Source organism: Dioscorea cayenensis, chromosome 12, assembly GCF_009730915.1.
Source record: "Dioscorea cayenensis subsp. rotundata cultivar TDr96_F1 chromosome 12, TDr96_F1_v2_PseudoChromosome.rev07_lg8_w22 25.fasta, whole genome shotgun sequence".
Taxonomy (NCBI): domain Eukaryota; kingdom Viridiplantae; phylum Streptophyta; class Magnoliopsida; order Dioscoreales; family Dioscoreaceae; genus Dioscorea; species Dioscorea cayenensis.
The window spans coordinates 20,141,557-20,157,405 of record NC_052482.1 but is presented as its reverse complement, the minus strand read 5'-3'; the positions used below and the strand labels follow the sequence as shown (position 1 = coordinate 20,157,405).

The 15,849-nt window shown below is 33.5% G+C and overlaps 2 protein-coding genes, 1 long non-coding RNA gene and 1 pseudogene across 4 annotated transcripts; 3 read left to right on the top strand and 1 right to left on the bottom strand.

The window, feature by feature from the left end:
• Positions 1–6,207: 6,207 nt before the first annotated feature.
• On the top strand, positions 6,208–9,183 carry LOC120273536 (serine carboxypeptidase-like 27). Its single transcript, XM_039280166.1, has 9 exons — positions 6,208–6,679; positions 6,780–6,875; positions 6,962–7,054; positions 7,132–7,217; positions 7,309–7,569; positions 7,677–7,804; positions 7,941–8,036; positions 8,635–8,740; positions 8,836–9,183. The coding sequence occupies exons 1-9, from the start codon at positions 6,316–6,318 to the stop codon at positions 8,989–8,991; spliced, it is 1,386 nt and encodes a 461-aa protein (XP_039136100.1). The 5' UTR covers positions 6,208–6,315; the 3' UTR covers positions 8,992–9,183.
• A 350-nt stretch (positions 9,184–9,533) lies between these two features.
• Positions 9,534–12,145, top strand: LOC120273539. 2 transcript variants are annotated; one of them, XM_039280167.1, is made up of 6 exons: positions 9,534–9,837; positions 9,954–10,023; positions 10,146–10,620; positions 10,943–11,485; positions 11,565–11,650; positions 11,779–12,145. In XM_039280167.1, exons 1-4 carry the CDS (start codon positions 9,810–9,812, stop codon positions 11,003–11,005), a joined length of 636 nt encoding a protein of 211 aa, XP_039136101.1. In that variant the 5' UTR covers positions 9,534–9,809; the 3' UTR covers positions 11,006–11,485; positions 11,565–11,650; positions 11,779–12,145. The 2 variants fall into 2 exon arrangements, with proteins under 2 accessions (XP_039136101.1, XP_039136102.1); XM_039280168.1 differs by having other exon boundaries at positions 11,767–12,145.
• Positions 10,246–13,103, bottom strand: LOC120273540. Its single transcript, XR_005540561.1, has 3 exons — positions 13,018–13,103; positions 10,433–10,646; positions 10,246–10,344 (listed from the first exon to the last, which is right to left on the bottom strand). It is a non-coding gene; the product is annotated as an uncharacterized LOC120273540 (long non-coding RNA).
• Positions 12,353–14,585, top strand: LOC120273538 (annotated as a pseudogene).
• The last annotated feature ends 1,264 nt before the right edge of the window (positions 14,586–15,849 follow it).

Here is a 15,849-nt window from a genome sequence, read left to right as displayed (position 1 = left end):
AAAATAGTTCTTTTGGGGTGGTTTGTTTTTTTTTTGTCAGAAGGAGAAGCATCTGAAAAAGTCCAGACATAGCTTTTCAGAGAAGGTAGTGTGAAATATTTATGAGGAAAAGGCTTCTGAAAAGCAATACTTTTTGATTCCGAATTTGGTCTTTGATTATTTCAGTGTTTACGTCTTCAGATTCATAATATATTATGACTTTAATATTAGTAATTATTTTATTTTATTTTATTTTATTTTATTTTTTTGCAAGGTTTTCAAACCCTGATAATTATTATCATTACTGTTGTTCTTATTATTGTTATTGGTATTGTACTATATCACTTTTGATGTTCATTTATATAATTTCTAAAAAAAAATTCAAATTTTTTTATACTAGTATTTTTGGGTTATAACATATGAAAAGTGGGTGGGGAAAAAATTCTATCAAACTAAGAACATGTGCAAGTTTATTCTAGTGGAGGAATCGTGGGTTAGTTCAATAGTAATTATCCGTGATTATGATTGAGAGGTCTCGAGTTTATATTATATTTCATGTTCAGAGTCTCTTGTAGGAGTTTTATGTGAGAATTATCTCTCGTTTTTTCCTCCATGATTATATAGCGGGGTTATCCCTAAGAAGTCAGTTAAGCTACTGCACATGATGCATTTCTTTAATCGTTTGTTCTTTGTTTTATTACTTATCGATTTTGTCAAAAAAACAAATTTATCCTAAAGGATTGTGTGACATGGAGAGAACATGCTAGCTGTGTGCGTTTGGCTCAAACTTGATTCAATTAAGGATCTACGTTTTAATTTTGATTTCATTATCTGATATCACCCATTTGATAAAATAAAATAACAATATATATATATATATATATATAAAAGGAAAAAAGAAAATGAAATCAAGAAGCGTGTTGATTGGCCTTGTGGCTAGCTACAGAAACGATATTGAACTACTGCACATCTGTTTCTTCCTGCTGCATTATGGAACAATCATGTGGCAGGCAGGTGTATTCCAAATTATTGTATGACAGAATTGAACCATGAAACATGACTAATTTTACCTCTTGCTTTGCACCAAGCTGCACCATTTCAGATCTTTCTTGGCTTAAAGTTTGTGAATAACCCTATAAATTAATTACACATCTTGAAAATATTCTATTATTGTCCCATAAGACTTGATTTTCATATACTAGTAGACCTACCTCTTGACTTGCAACTAGTTAATCCCTTTGAAATCCACCTTTAGTTATAGTTTGTGAAGAACCCTTTACACATAATATAAGCTAAGTATTTTTCTTTTTCAAAGATAGATAAACCACTTCAATTAAACCATGAAAAAAACATGAATTACAAACCTCCACCCAAACTGAGATGGAGGAAACAGAGAGCAACAAATCACTAGATGTGGTACAAACAGCTCAAAAGCGAAAAAAACAACAAAAGAAACTAAATATGAAAATTTAATCTATACCATCATTCAAGTGAATGGGCCCTCTATTAATTTTGTTTTCTTCTCTAGTTGCTAGCCTGAATCACTGATGTCAAATGACCCGTTATGGTTAGTATGAGGCCTAATTAGTTCAACCCCACATTTAAATACAAGTTTAGCCTGAATCATTGATGTCAAATGAAGCTTAAACTCAGCTGATATAGGTGATGACACTACACCTGTTAATTTCATGTGAACTTTGAATTTTGCATAATATTATAGTTTGTGTCTAATTGTATAGTTTCGTTTAAGATATAAAATATTTATCTTATGGGCTGCTTGTATGTATAAGCTATATATATATATATATATATATATATATATATATATTTACACCATCCATGAATTTAAAATAAAAAAATAAAAAAATAATGGATAATATTATCTAACTATTTCAAACATAATGTATATATTCAATATAAGATGACTTTTTTGGATGTTTATGGAAATTACATTACTTAAACATGTGTAAAGAAGGAAAAACAATTAAATTGGACGTCCTAATATTCTATTATGAATTGTTTTAGTGGGTATTATTTTTAAAAACTTAAAAAAAAAAAAACTTTTTGTTTTTAAATTTTGAAACAAATTGAGTCTTCTCCACTGAAGCTTACAGGTAAATTAATTAATTGCATTATTCATACAATACCATGTGAACTATCATTTGGTATATTAATATTTGATAAATCATTTAAATTGAATGGGGGAAAAAGTACAATAACACAACTGACTCAACAACAACACAAGAGACTCAAATAATATTATAATAATACCAACTGACAGACAGGGTCAAAGATAGTAAGAAAAGAGACAATCAAAACAAAAGATCCCACTAACAGTGAAAAGCATAAACAAAAGCAAACTCAACTGAAAACACATCATGTCCAGAAAATTTCTTAAAAAAACAAACTTAAGCATTTTGTTTTTGAGAATAGACTATGAACCACGTGGAACTTGATGAGTCATGACCATGCTTAAATTCATCCATCTAGGAAAGCTAAAAAAAATTTCTAATGCCATCTTACTGCATTCACATATGTCTCATATATATATTTTGGAAGTAGGGAAGGTGACAAGCATCAACTCGTGGATTGGAAATTATCATGCGTCCTCGCTCTCTTGAAGCTGAGAAGCACGGTTAGAGAGAATTGAACTTGTGTCTCTTCCAAACAAGGAAACTTGAGATACCGTTAGACCACATACTTTTTAGTATGTCTTATGATTTTGTGGATATGTATATATTATAACGTTTTTTTTCTTATTGTTGTATTTATTTATCACTCTTCCATGGAAATAATTACTACTGTATCATAACAAGAATATTTAAGTGATTCTAAAATGGTAAAACCATATGAATATTTAAGTTTAGTTCAAGCTTATCTATCATAAAACTAACACTAAGAAAAATATCAACTGGAGATAAACATCAAACACAAGCACCAAAATCTATCTTTATCTCAATTTGTCATCATGAAGGGGAAGGAGAAAAGGAGTGATAAATAAAGAATGACACCATGCTTTATTTCTTACGAAAAAAATAATGAAGTCCTAGCTAGAGCTTTCATTGAATATAAATTCCAAAAGAAGTTGAAGAAAATACTTCACTGAATTAATTGCATATCGCACTCAAAGTTTTGTCCATTATGTTTGCAATTTTTGTCATGATTTTATATTCCTTTCCAAACTTAATTCATGTCGCATATAAATTATTGCAAGCCATATTCATCACCTTATGTTTTTTTAAGTAAATTGAAACCAAAATTTTATTTTATTTTATAAATCTTTATCATTAGCTTAAACATAGTCTTATTTGTAATTAATTAATAGATTGAAGCAATGATAAGCCAAAATTAATTATACTTCTCTATCTAAATCTTAAGATGGATTATCAAAATCGACTAAGAAATATTTATAGCATATTTTGCATATTTAACTTTATTTATGTATATTGGTTAGACGGAGATATTTAAAAAATAAAAATTTCAATTTCAACAAAAGTAATAATAACTGTATCACTCCTGCCCAATTAATCTTCACTATATTTTTATTTTTATTTATCATTCAATTTTTTCTTTTACTTTCATTGAATTAAAATATTAGTCTCGCTCACAAACGATTGTAAAACATTAAAAATAAGATAATTATGGAACGAGTTTTTTTTAATTACATATTTATTTTAATACATTCATAACATAAATTAAAAAAAAAAAAATCTCATCTTATTTGGACTCATATGTTATCAAAGAATAAATTGTATATATACTCTCTCATTTTTTTTTACTTATTCATTTTAGCTAATTCACATGAATTAAAAAAAATCAATTGAAATTAGTTTCCAATCTAAATTTTATATAAAATTGTATTAACTTTCCAAATTTATTCTTATTTAAAATATGTTTTAAAAAATATGTAGTTGAATATAATTTATTAGAAACTTTAAAAATATGTTATATATAAAAGATAAATTTAAAAAAAAATAATATATAATCCATCACAAATTTTTTTAATGAATAAGTACCTCTAATAAGAAACAAATAAAAAGACTGAAGAGAATAGTATATTTTAACTGTGCGAGTAGTTACAACTCATACTTTTATTTTAAACACCACCCATATATTAGAAAGGAGTCAAACTCTCAACTTTCCATATGGAAGTCAAATATCTTAATCGCCCATCATTGTTATAGTGGTAAGTTATATAAAGTTATTATCAAATATAATTTATTTAATCAATTCAAATTAACCTAAATGATAGAATTTTTGATTTTTTTCAAGCAAGTGATTTGGTTGAGAGAAATCTGTCTTCTTGCTGCTTGGGGTCCGTCTCCTGGCAGTTTTTGGACTTCATCAACTATGTTCACCCTCATGCTTTTTTTTGTTACTTGCTTCTCTGGTTTTCCGTTTCTAGTGGTGTTTTGTTTTGTCTTTTTTAGTTCCATTCTTTGTAGATTTCTTTACTCTGTCGTTTATAGATATGTAGCTTCTGTTATTGTTGTTGTTTTATTATTTTTTGTTCCAGTTTTGTTTTAATGCATTGTGATTTATTTATTAAAAAAAAATCTACCTTCTTACGTGGTTGTAAAGACTTTACCTCTAAAATAAAAATAAGAAGTCATTTAAGCCAAGCATGCGGAGATCATTATCAAGCTTACATTTGCATGAAAACAAATAAATTAAGAAAGGAAAAAAAAAATCAATCCACTCTATTCCCAATCTCTCGTTGTCCAGCTCATAATGGGACCCACTTCGCACAACCACAACTTAAAGACTCCACTTGGCCACCCTTCTTTGTTGTTTTCTCATTCCAAGTTCACACCCAGAGTCATGAGTCCATGAGTCATGATCCGTCCCATTTATTAATGAAGACAAAATGTTAAATAAATAAATAAATAAATAAATAATTCTTGATATTAAAAAACAGTTAGGCATTGACTAATTACAACATGATTGATTGTAATGTGCACATACAGTGTGGACTGTGAATAAAAAAAAGGGTTTTTTTACATATATGCTCATGTACAACCTTTACACATTCATTCTCATAAAAAAATTTCTTTATTGTTAATCATGAATTATCATACAAAATCATTTAATAAGTCTTTGAAAAAAAATTAAAACTTAAAATGCAATGATGAAAACCACTATTGAAGTTGCTTGAGACATGGGTTGAGATGTCATTAGATATACCTCATGAGAAAATAACATATGAAAATGACTCTTCAATGTTGCACTTTAGTGCCAATGAAACAAAATAAATTTAATTAAATATTCAAAGAACTATTAAGGTCAAATCAAAGCAATGATTTTGTTTAATACTTATTCCCCCAAATTTTCATCTTTAAGGTCATTTTTTATATTAAATAAAGGCGTCAAGTTTTGTAAAGTTTGGTGATTCAAAGGTTCAATGAAGTTAGTTTTATATAGAATGAAATATTATTTATTGCTTAAGAACTTATTTATTTATTATTTTTCCTATGATTTTTTTTTCACAAAAATGACAACATAGTGAAAGAGACAGGCATGTATGCGTTCATGATGCGCATGTTTTGATTTCGTGCTTGCCCATCCATGTTGAAAGATACTCATTTTATTCCATTTCACATTGAAAAAATCAAAAACCTTGGAGAAAGGCAATCCATTTTTTTATTTTTTTATATTTCATAAAATTCATTATTGTAACCCGTATTTTTTTAAAAATAATGTTAGTTTATATGAAAAAGATAATCTTGTTGACAATTTGTTCATATTCTTAGTAAATTCTTTTTAAACTTTTTTATACCAAACCAAATTCTTTTTTAAAAAAATCAAATTATAAAACAGTGATCTTTATCATCGAAATACCCATTTACCGGACCTGTTTGGATTTGATTTTTCTCAAAATAATGTCTATAAACATGAGAAAAAAATTATATCTAAAAACATTTTATTTTCATAGGCTAGAAATTTAATGATTTTAAAATAAAAAATTAAATATTTATTTTAATAAGCACATACAACCCAACCTTAATTCACTCTATTTAAAAAAAAAAAATCTTAAAACCATGATATATATATATATACACACACATCCCAAATTTAATTAAATTTAAACAATAATTTAAAAAATAGATCTTACCAACTGGCGCATTAACTCCCTTCAAATCTTTAATATTAAAAAAAATAATAATAATAATAATTTGTCAAAAAAGTCCTCGGATTTTTTTAATATTGTAAAACAAAATTTCCACCTTTGATTCTTCTTCTCTTACTCCCGCCGCAATCAATGGCTTCAGCTTCCCATGTGCTTCTCCTTCTCACCTCCATTGTCTTCTCTTCTCCTCCTCCTTCTCTTCACCTCCAATGGCTTCGTTCTCTCCTTCCTTCATGCCTCTGCTCATCTTCTTTCTCTTGAATTGTGGATTGGCTACCTTCTCCATCGCCGACCAGGATGCTGACCGGATCTCACATCTCCCTGGGCAACCGACCAACGTGGCCTTCTCGCAGTACTCCGGGTACGTCACTGTGAACGAGAAGGCAGGGCGGGCGTTGTTCTACTGGCTCGTTGAGACTCCGGCTTCCGTTCAGCAAGCGCCGCTTGTTCTCTGGCTCAATGGCGGCCCTGGATGCTCTTCGATCGGTTATGGCGCTTCTGAGGAGCTTGGTCCGTTCCGTATCAACTCCGACGGGAAGACACTGTTCTTCAATCAGTATGCTTGGAATAAAGGTGCCATTTTTTTTTTCCTCCCTTTCTTAAAACAATAATCATCTCTTGCCCATCTTGTGTTTGAGGATTTTCCTCAAAGGTGTGATCTTTGTTTTGGCAGTGGCGAATATACTGTTTTTGGAGTCACCGGCGGGTGTTGGATTCTCGTATACCAATACGTCTTCGGATTTGTACACTGCTGGAGACCAGAGAACAGGTTGATTGAATGCACACAAAATGTTTTTGTTTTGGTCTCTGAGAAGTCTTTGGTTTCATTCCTTTGTGTTTTTTCTGTGTTTGTAGCCATAGATGCGTACCATTTCCTTGTGAATTGGTTTGAGAGGTTCCCTCAGTACAAACATAGGGATTTCTATATTGCTGGAGAGAGCTATGCAGGTGCTTGCTTTGAGCTCTTGTTTCCTTTCTGAACTCAGTTTTCAACTCTGGTTCTTAGTTTGTGTAATGCTTTGCAGGGCACTATGTTCCTCAATTGTCCCAACTTGTTTATAGGAAGAACAAGGGAATTCAGAATCCAATCATTAACTTGAAGGGATTCATGGTAAAAACTAGAACTTTTCTTTATTTGGTTAGTTGCAATGATACTTGGAAGAGCTCTAGTGTTATGCTGTTGAATTGGATCATGATTTCAGGTGGGGAACGCTGTGACTGATGATTACAATGACTATGTGGGCACTTTTGAGTACTGGTGGACTCATGGCTTGATCTCTGATGACACCTATAAAGATCTGAAGGTCACTTGTGACCTTCAATCTTCCGAACATCCATCAATGGAGTGTGTGAAGGTCCTCGACTCCGCCAGTTTAGAGTTTGGTAACATTGATCCATACAGTATATACACAATCACTTGCAATATGACTGAATCTCTCAAACGCACTTTTAGGGGCCATTATGTAAGTTCTCAGTACCAATCTTTGCTTCCTACTAGCTAAGCTTCATTGAGTTTTATCAACACTTTGATTACATCTTGAATCTCATATGCATATTTATTCAAACTCAGCCTTGGATGTCCAGAGCATATGATCCATGCACTGAAAGCTATGCCAGGATGTATTACAACCATCCTGAAGTTCAGAAGGCACTCCATGCAAATGTTACTGGGATAAATTATGCTTGGGATACATGCAGGTAAGTTTAGATGACTTTGTTTTTCTTTGGTACAACGCATAGTCTTGAATCTTGATTTAATGTATGCTATATTTTAGTCAGGAAAAAATGGTGCTTGCTAAGTTGTCATATTTATTGTTTGGTTGTCCCATCACAGTAATATTGTTGGGACCTATTGGGCAGACTCTCCTAGATCAATGCTTCCTATTTATCGTGAACTTATTGCGGGAGGCCTAAGGATATGGGTGTTCAGGTACACATTTTCTTTGTTATCCTGCCTCTCTTTCATTTCACATAAAGCTGCACAATAGTGTCAACGTGAATGTGTCATTTATTGATTTCTGCTAGTGATTTAAGTTGTCGACAACTTGTAAGCAATTTAAAATTTAGGACCACCCCATTGATAGAATCAAGTTATTTCAGTTGATAATAGATGTATGCAAACTATCTGAGTCTGAATTCATTACATCATTTCTCATACAACTGAGAAGAGGTTTAAAGCATACACAGAATTCATGCCTTTGTTCTTTTAGTGAGGCGCTTGTGATGCTGATTTGGAAAACTAAAGCTCATTCATTCTTGGATTAAAACTTAAAGCTAGGAGGTCTTCACTCCAATGCTAGACTGAACTATAATAAATGCCTAATAAATGCCCCTATTAGTTGTGAAGAATATTTCATTAGTGTTGGCTTCTGTCTTGCAATCTCTCAATAAACTTTGACTAGTGCTACATTGGTCGTTAAGACAGTATAGCGGCACCGAATTTAAGGAACCAGTTCTTCTAGTTTTCGACAAACTATTGTTTAGTCACTACATCTACATCTACAATGTTTCCAATTCCTCTATGGCAGTGGAGACACAGATGCTGTAGTTCCTGTGACAGCAACTAGATATTCAATCGATGCTCTCAAGCTCCCAACCATCACCAATTGGTATCCATGGTATGACAACGGAAAGGTCAGTCGATGAAATCTATCAAACAAACTTCTAAATTATATATTTTTTTTCGGCCAAACTTCACTTATAGTTTTCATTTGTTCTCTTCCTAATAGGTTGGTGGATGGAGCCAGGTTTATCAAGGCCTTACCTTTGTAACCATTACTGGAGCTGGACATGAGGTTCCCCTTCATCGGCCTCGCCAAGCTATGATACTTTTCAGACATTTTCTGCAAAATAAGCCTATGCCGCAAGCTACTTCAGTGAACTAAAAAAAGAAATGAAGAAATTGTCTTATTTGTTTCACTTGCATCCATTTTTTACCAGTTGCTTATTGGTAAAGGCTGGCCAACAATAAAAATTAGGTGGTTGTTATGCATTGATCGATGATTGCAATTGTAAGAACATGGATTCTGTAAATAATTCTTATTAATCAGGTGATTTTAAATATATTCACATACATATACCCCTCTGACATCCTGGTAGAATTTCTCCTCATACTGATGTACCTTGTGTAGCTTGTTATATTTGTATAGAAAATTGTTAGTGCATATATATAAATATCTACGTGTAAAATACTTAATAATTATCAAATTCTTAATAAACTTTGATCAACTCGTACAAAGTCTAGTTTAAGTTCCAATTTAAATTCAAGATCAACGAAAATGGTGAAAACTCAAAATGATTTATTAAGATTAAAATAACAATAATTGTATGACTAACATGTTTCAAAAAATATAAAATTATTCTATTTGTGATTACTATCAACAGAATAAGAAATCTATGTAAAAATTAATATATGCAACATGGAATTCATATTTCGTCTATTTAAACAAGTTTTATATACAACCAAAATATTAAGAAATAATGGACGTGTAATAATCTTCTATCTTTACAAAATTCCAAAAGCAGGCATTTTCCATGCATGATATCCAATCACAAACTGCCACGCGTATAATAACTGGCTAAAAGTAAAGCAACACGCTCCTCGTTTTCAAAAAACTTCAAATCGTTCTCAGTTCTCATTTTCCCTCTCACCCTGAACTTCCTCAACACTGGACTCTTCTTCAAAGCCTCTGAAACACTCCTCATGGATCTCCATTCTACTGCTTTTCCAGGTCTCCATTTCTCACTTTCTCAAACTTCTCAACTATGAATTTTACCATGTTTTCACTATTTCATATTCCATTTAATTGGCATATGTATTTCTCATGACTTGGGTCTATATAATCAGGCAAAAGCAAAGCAACAGCAAACAAAGAGAAGAAAGATGGTGACAGAAACACCAAAATCACCAATAGCAGGCAATTATTCTAATCAATGCAAACATCATTTTGTTTTATAGCATGTTGAATTCTTTTTAGCATTGTAAATTTCTTATTTTTAAGTACCCAGTTTCATTAACAGTATCATACTATGCGTATAGGCCAAAGCCGGCTTTTGGTGTTCCAAGGAGCACAAACATACCTGCCAGGAAGAGCCTATTGTCAAAGAGACAGCCTACTGCTACCTCAAGGCCATCGAAGCCGGTGGAGAGCCTCACAAAGTTGGGTTTACAGAAAAACTTCAAGGCTGAAGCCACTGTTGATGATGGCAAGAATGCTTCTAAGAATAGATTTCAGAAACTGCAAATAGAGATCACCAATCAAGAATTTGAGAGACCGGGAACAGAGGTGACAATGAAGAATGGTGAACAGGACATGACACAGACACCTGTGTCCTTGGTGAAGAGTGTGGCACCGGAGACACCATACCAGAGTGCTAAGAACTGCACCAAGTGTAGGCTTAACAGGCTGGAGTCTTCATCCTACTGGCTTGCTCAGATTAAGCTTGCGGAGTCTGTTGGGAAGCACTTCATCTCTGCCATGTTCTTCCGTCTTGCCTTGGATTGCCATGCTGAGGTTTTGCAACCCCTCCTAATTAATCCCTGCATTTTGATCCTGTTTCACTAAAACCTATATAATATTGGCACCAATACATGATTGAATAGGCAGGTGTGTGTGCGTGCATGCATATAACGTTTATAGATGAAAACTCTGTTTTACTACAATGACACTTGGTTCATTGGGCACAACTGTGTTGTTTTTCTCACTGCCATTTATGAATCATCTAATTTAAATGTGATTATAAAACTAATGGACTTGTATATTTGGCACTTGGTTCGAATGGAGTGAGTTTTGACACATGTATTAACACTTTGTTTATCCGTATGATGCTTGGCAGCCATTTTCGAGTCTTCATAGTGAGTTCAAGCAGTACATCCAGCGGCATGGAGCTGCTTCCTAAGGATGCTGCTCTCTGGGATGAGCTTTGCAGATTGTATGGATTCAGGAATGACAGTCCGGAAACATGATCTTGATCTTCTCACTAGGAATGACTTTGTTCTTGTAGAGCACGGTGATCCCAAGTTTGATGAGACATGCAAAGATGGATTTTGGGAATGTGATCATATTGTCACTGATACTGGGAATGCATTAGTGAAAGAAGAACCTATGAAGATCAAAGACACTAACAAAGTTGAGCCTAAAGTTTGTCTTTTTTTTGGAAGGGACTCCTACAAAGGCTCAGTTTCAACTTGTGTGAGGGGTGATCATGACAGTGAATTATACAGAGAGAAGCATAAAAGAAGCCCTGTTTTCATATCTAGTAAGTCCTCTTCACAAACCAAGGAAGAGAGATCTGCAAGAAGAAATGAAGCTGGGGCTAAAGCGAAACAAAGTAGTCAGAGTAGCAACATGGTTGGAACAGATGGAAAACACCCTTTGGGTAAGTAGTTTGGGTTGGGTTTTTACTAGTCATTTAAAAACCTTAAAAAAGTTGGTTGTGATCATGGTGTTAATGGCAGGTGAAAACTCTAGCTCTCTATTGAATTTGGAGAAACTACAACAAATAAGAGCTAGGGCAGCTACAATCATAGCATCTCCTGATGAGGTTTGATCATTTGAAATTTTTTTAATGTTTGATCAAGATAGAACACACTAAGTAACGAAAAAGAACTGAAAACAGAACCACCTCACTCATTTTAAGTAACTTCTAAGGTGAAGCAGTTTTCTTTGCAGAATAGCTAGCAACTGGAATTTGAACAAAATGATGTGCGGCAATGAGTGAATTAGGCCAATGATCAGGTTAGAGGTAGCTGTTAGTTAGAGCAAATGCAATCAAGTGTGCAGCAATGAGCATTTGATGCTCCAGCCAAAGTGATGGTTAGGTCAATGTTGTTCCAAATGATGCGTTTATTTATTGTTTTGTTATTGTACCTGCATGTCGTATTTTGCATTCTTTATAAAAGTTTCAGTTTGTTTTTGTAACATATCTGAGTCATGTGTAATGCTTTGAATTGGATGTGGAAGAACAGCTTGCTTGGAGGTTCTCTATTAGATTCTTACAGTGCGTCTCTGTATCATTTTATATCAAACTTAAACTAATTCTGTGGTGTGAGTTTCCATATGCTGAAATACACAAGATCATTAGTTGTGCTCAACATGATGTCTTTGCTCGCAGTAGCTAGCAAATATTAAAAGCAAAGTTTAAAACAAAATACTACATTTTCAGCTCCTAAATTGAAATTGTTTATTTAACATGCCATGCTGATTAATTCAATGTGAAATAAAAGGGCGTTGGTACTTGTCTTCAATCCATACTACCCAAATCAATCCAATTCCATTGTTTATGACTGAAATCTCAAGTTCAACCAATCCTATTTTTATGTCAAGAATATGAAAAGCTAGGTGTAATTTCACTTTTCAAATATAATACAAAAAACCATCTACTACATTAAACTAGCTATAAAATTTCAACCAGACTCAGGTTATGATTTTGTATTTCGATATCATTGATTAATTAGTAAAGGTTCTACAATGAATCTAACTGTGTTCTTTCAAAACTGGAACTGAATCCACAACTCAGACCAAAATTAGCAAGATACTATAAGAGAATATGCATTAAGAAATCAGACAGTCAATTCAAGATGTTAGGCATCAATACAATAATATTCTAGAAAAGACTCCATCAGACCAATGATTAGCACGGCTTCCCTGTGATAAACATAAAGGCATGGGCTTTATATAAAGCTTATCAATCCACAAGATGATTGATAACTACAAGCACTCCAAAATCTCAAATAAACTACTAAAATTTAAACAAGTTCTTAGTACTTAAGCAATCAAACATGAAAATCATCATAAATTAGAGACAGTGCAAGACCCACTACCAAAAAGTTGCCAACTTTCCAATCTCAGAATTCATTATTAAGAAACTAAGCCAAAACAGAGAAGAAAGAAGGGGAGAAGATGAGGTACCAAGCAAGCAACGCGGTGATCGGATGGTTGAACCTAGTGGGAGTGGTGGCATCGATTCCGATTATCGCCGCCGGGCTCTGGCTGGCGCGGAGCAAAAGCACATGTGAGACATCGCTTCAAGGGCCAGTTCTAGGGTTAGGGTTTCTGGTGCTGCTGGTTTCGCTGGCGGGGATTTAGCGGGGCGTGGTTCGGCGTGGCGTGGGCGTTGTCAGTGTATCTGGTGGCGGTGGTGGTGATGATCGCGGCATTGCTGGGGATCACCGTGTTTGGGTTCGCGGTGACGGGAGGGGGAGGAGGGGCGGAGGTGGAGGGGAGGAACTACAGGGAGTATAGGCTGGAGGATTACTCCGGTTGGCTGCGCCACCAGGTGGAGTCGACCAAGTACTGGAGGACGGCGAGGGCGTGCGTAGTGGGATCGAAGGCTTGCGACAAGGTCGTCACTTGGACGCCCATGGATTATCTCCAGCGCGACCTCACGCCCATTCAGGTACAAGTACTACACGGGAAGAAGAAGAAGAAGAAGAAGAAGATAGTGATTTATTAAAAATACCAGAGCTCAAGAGGGAGGGTTCTAGTGATTTTTAATAATTTTTATAATTTTTTTAAATTTATTTATTTTTTAAATGTAATAAGTTGCATGTGAGGTGTAAATGAGTTTTCTGCGGATTGGATCTCTGATTTTTAGTTACACTGAGATTTAGTATACTAGTGTCAATAGGTTGAGGTTTTTTTAGTTTAAGTGAATACTATATATATATATATATATATTTGTTTAGTGTAGAAATCAGAAATAACTCTCATGTTTCATGGTTCTTAAAAAAATTATTAAATAATATATATTTATAGGTGAATAATTTGAAAATTTGAATATGAAAAACAGTCAGGATGTTGTAAACCGCCAACGACGTGCAAGTACGAGGGAGGAGCAGCAACGCCAGCGCAAGATGAAGATTGCTATCGCTGGAACAACATGGAGAACATCTTGTGCTACGAATGTGACTCGTGTAAAGCCGGAGTTTTGGAGCAAATGAGGAATGCTTGGCACAAGCTCTCGATCATCAACGCTGTTGTACTTCTCTTTCTCGTCGCGGTTTACTCCATTGCCTTTTGTGCCTTTCGCAATACTCGCCGGGATGCTTCTGGTTATCCTTTTGGCCTCGGTCCTTTGTCGAAGCCGCGATCTTATTCGGACTCTTACTGGTGAACTTCTCTATTTTGAATGTTCTTCTTGGAGTGAAGTGAAATGCACATAATTTTTTAAAAATAAAATAGAATTACTTAATTTATAAAGAAAATTTTATTAATGTAAATTTGAAAAAGTAATTCTTATTTCCATGGTTTTGGTTGTTTTGTAGGTGGAGATGATGAGGAGCAACTCTTGTTTGGAAGAAACGCTTCGTGAAATCAAGGAACTCTGTCCATAAATGAGACTATGAGAGCCCCTGCCTAATTATATTCTCATGTTATTTTGTCCATTACCTATTTAGTTTGAAGTCAAATATTTGAATTTTTATGATGTTTAATTACTGTGATAATTTGAATTATCAGACTACTGTAACTAATAATAATTATTAAGTTCTATTGAAATTAGAATTTGAGCTTTGTGTAGAAAAAAAAATAGTGTTATTTATATAATACGATTTATCCATTTTTTTAAAATAATAATCCATTAAAAAAGAGTTATATTATGTAAATATAAATATAACAACTCTTTTTTTAAAAAAATATAAATACAATAAATTTTAGTAAAAAAAATAATGAAAACTCCTCAGGTGTTACTAAATTAATTATTTATCATCTTCCTCCTCTGATAAATGATTTGTTTTTTTTCTGTCGGTAGAGATTCAAGATTTTCCAAAGAATATTTATATTTTTTTAATAATTTTGCATTTATTAAAATTGAAATAAGTTTATATAATTATATAAATATACTATTTTTAGTTTTTTTTTTAATTTAAAATTTCATGTTATAATTTAGTGGAAATTGCAAAAAAACCCTACAAACTTTTGCTAGAATGCCAAACAAACCCCCATAGTTTGAATACCCTAAAAACCCCTTCCTTTTCAACTCCACGATTTTTGAAAACCCCCAAAGTACGTATGAGCATTAAAGCGGAGTGTATTTAAAAATTTTATGGACTGAAAATGCCCTTATGCGGGAAGTCGTGCACTGCACCCATTTCGGTGTGAGAGGAAGTGGGTGGGTTTTTTCTTAGGCATTACAGTGCTTGTCTTCTCTCAACTCGCGACTCAGCTCAACTCGCGTCTCCAGCTCTTCTCTTCCCATCAGACTCTTTCCCTTTCCACCGGCGTCTCGAAGAAAGTCCCGTGCAAGTATTCGGCATTTTAGTCACTCTGCGGTCTAAGGTATTCATTATGGTTTTTGTTAACTATTACATTACGAAGAGACATTTTTCGGTTTTGGTTTGTGATTTTTGTTTTTTGTTGGAAGACATTGAAGCTTTCGAGGGATTAATCATCGGGGTTTTGTTAGTCTCGAGGGAGATGTCTCAGCTAGGGTTTTTTGTTTTGTTTTACATTTTCGCTCTATGTATACTGATCGAAAATGGTTTTTCCGATTGTTGTGCTTTTGTGTAATGTTTATAATCTACGTTTACCTGCTCGAGTTGATATGGTTGCAGATTGTAAAAAAATGAGGTCTCCGTTTAAACAATGAGCTTTTACCGCTTAAGTTAGTTACGTCTCCGTTTAATTATTTGTATCTCGTTTAATAGTATACGCCATCGCTTAAAAGCGATATTAGTGTTTAAGAACTGAGTGTTTACTGTTTAACAAATTACATTTCCGCTTAACAATGTGCTATTATTGTCG

Bases quoted from the DNA above. Each gene is read 5' to 3' on its own strand.
- LOC120273536 (XM_039280166.1), top strand. From the start codon at position 6,316: ATGGCTTCGTTCTCTCCTTCCTTCATGCCTCTGCTCATCTTCTTTCTC. The intron at 6,680-6,779 runs GTGCCATTTTTT...TTGTTTTGGCAG, and splicing joins TCAGTATGCTTGGAATAAAG to TGGCGAATATACTGTTTTTG. The intron at 6,876-6,961 runs GTTGATTGAATG...CTGTGTTTGTAG, and splicing joins TGCTGGAGACCAGAGAACAG to CCATAGATGCGTACCATTTC.
- LOC120273539 (XM_039280167.1), top strand. From the start codon at position 9,810: ATGGATCTCCATTCTACTGCTTTTCCAG. The intron at 9,838-9,953 runs GTCTCCATTTCT...CTATATAATCAG, and splicing joins CCATTCTACTGCTTTTCCAG to GCAAAAGCAAAGCAACAGCA. The intron at 10,024-10,145 runs GCAATTATTCTA...CTATGCGTATAG, and splicing joins ACCAAAATCACCAATAGCAG to GCCAAAGCCGGCTTTTGGTG.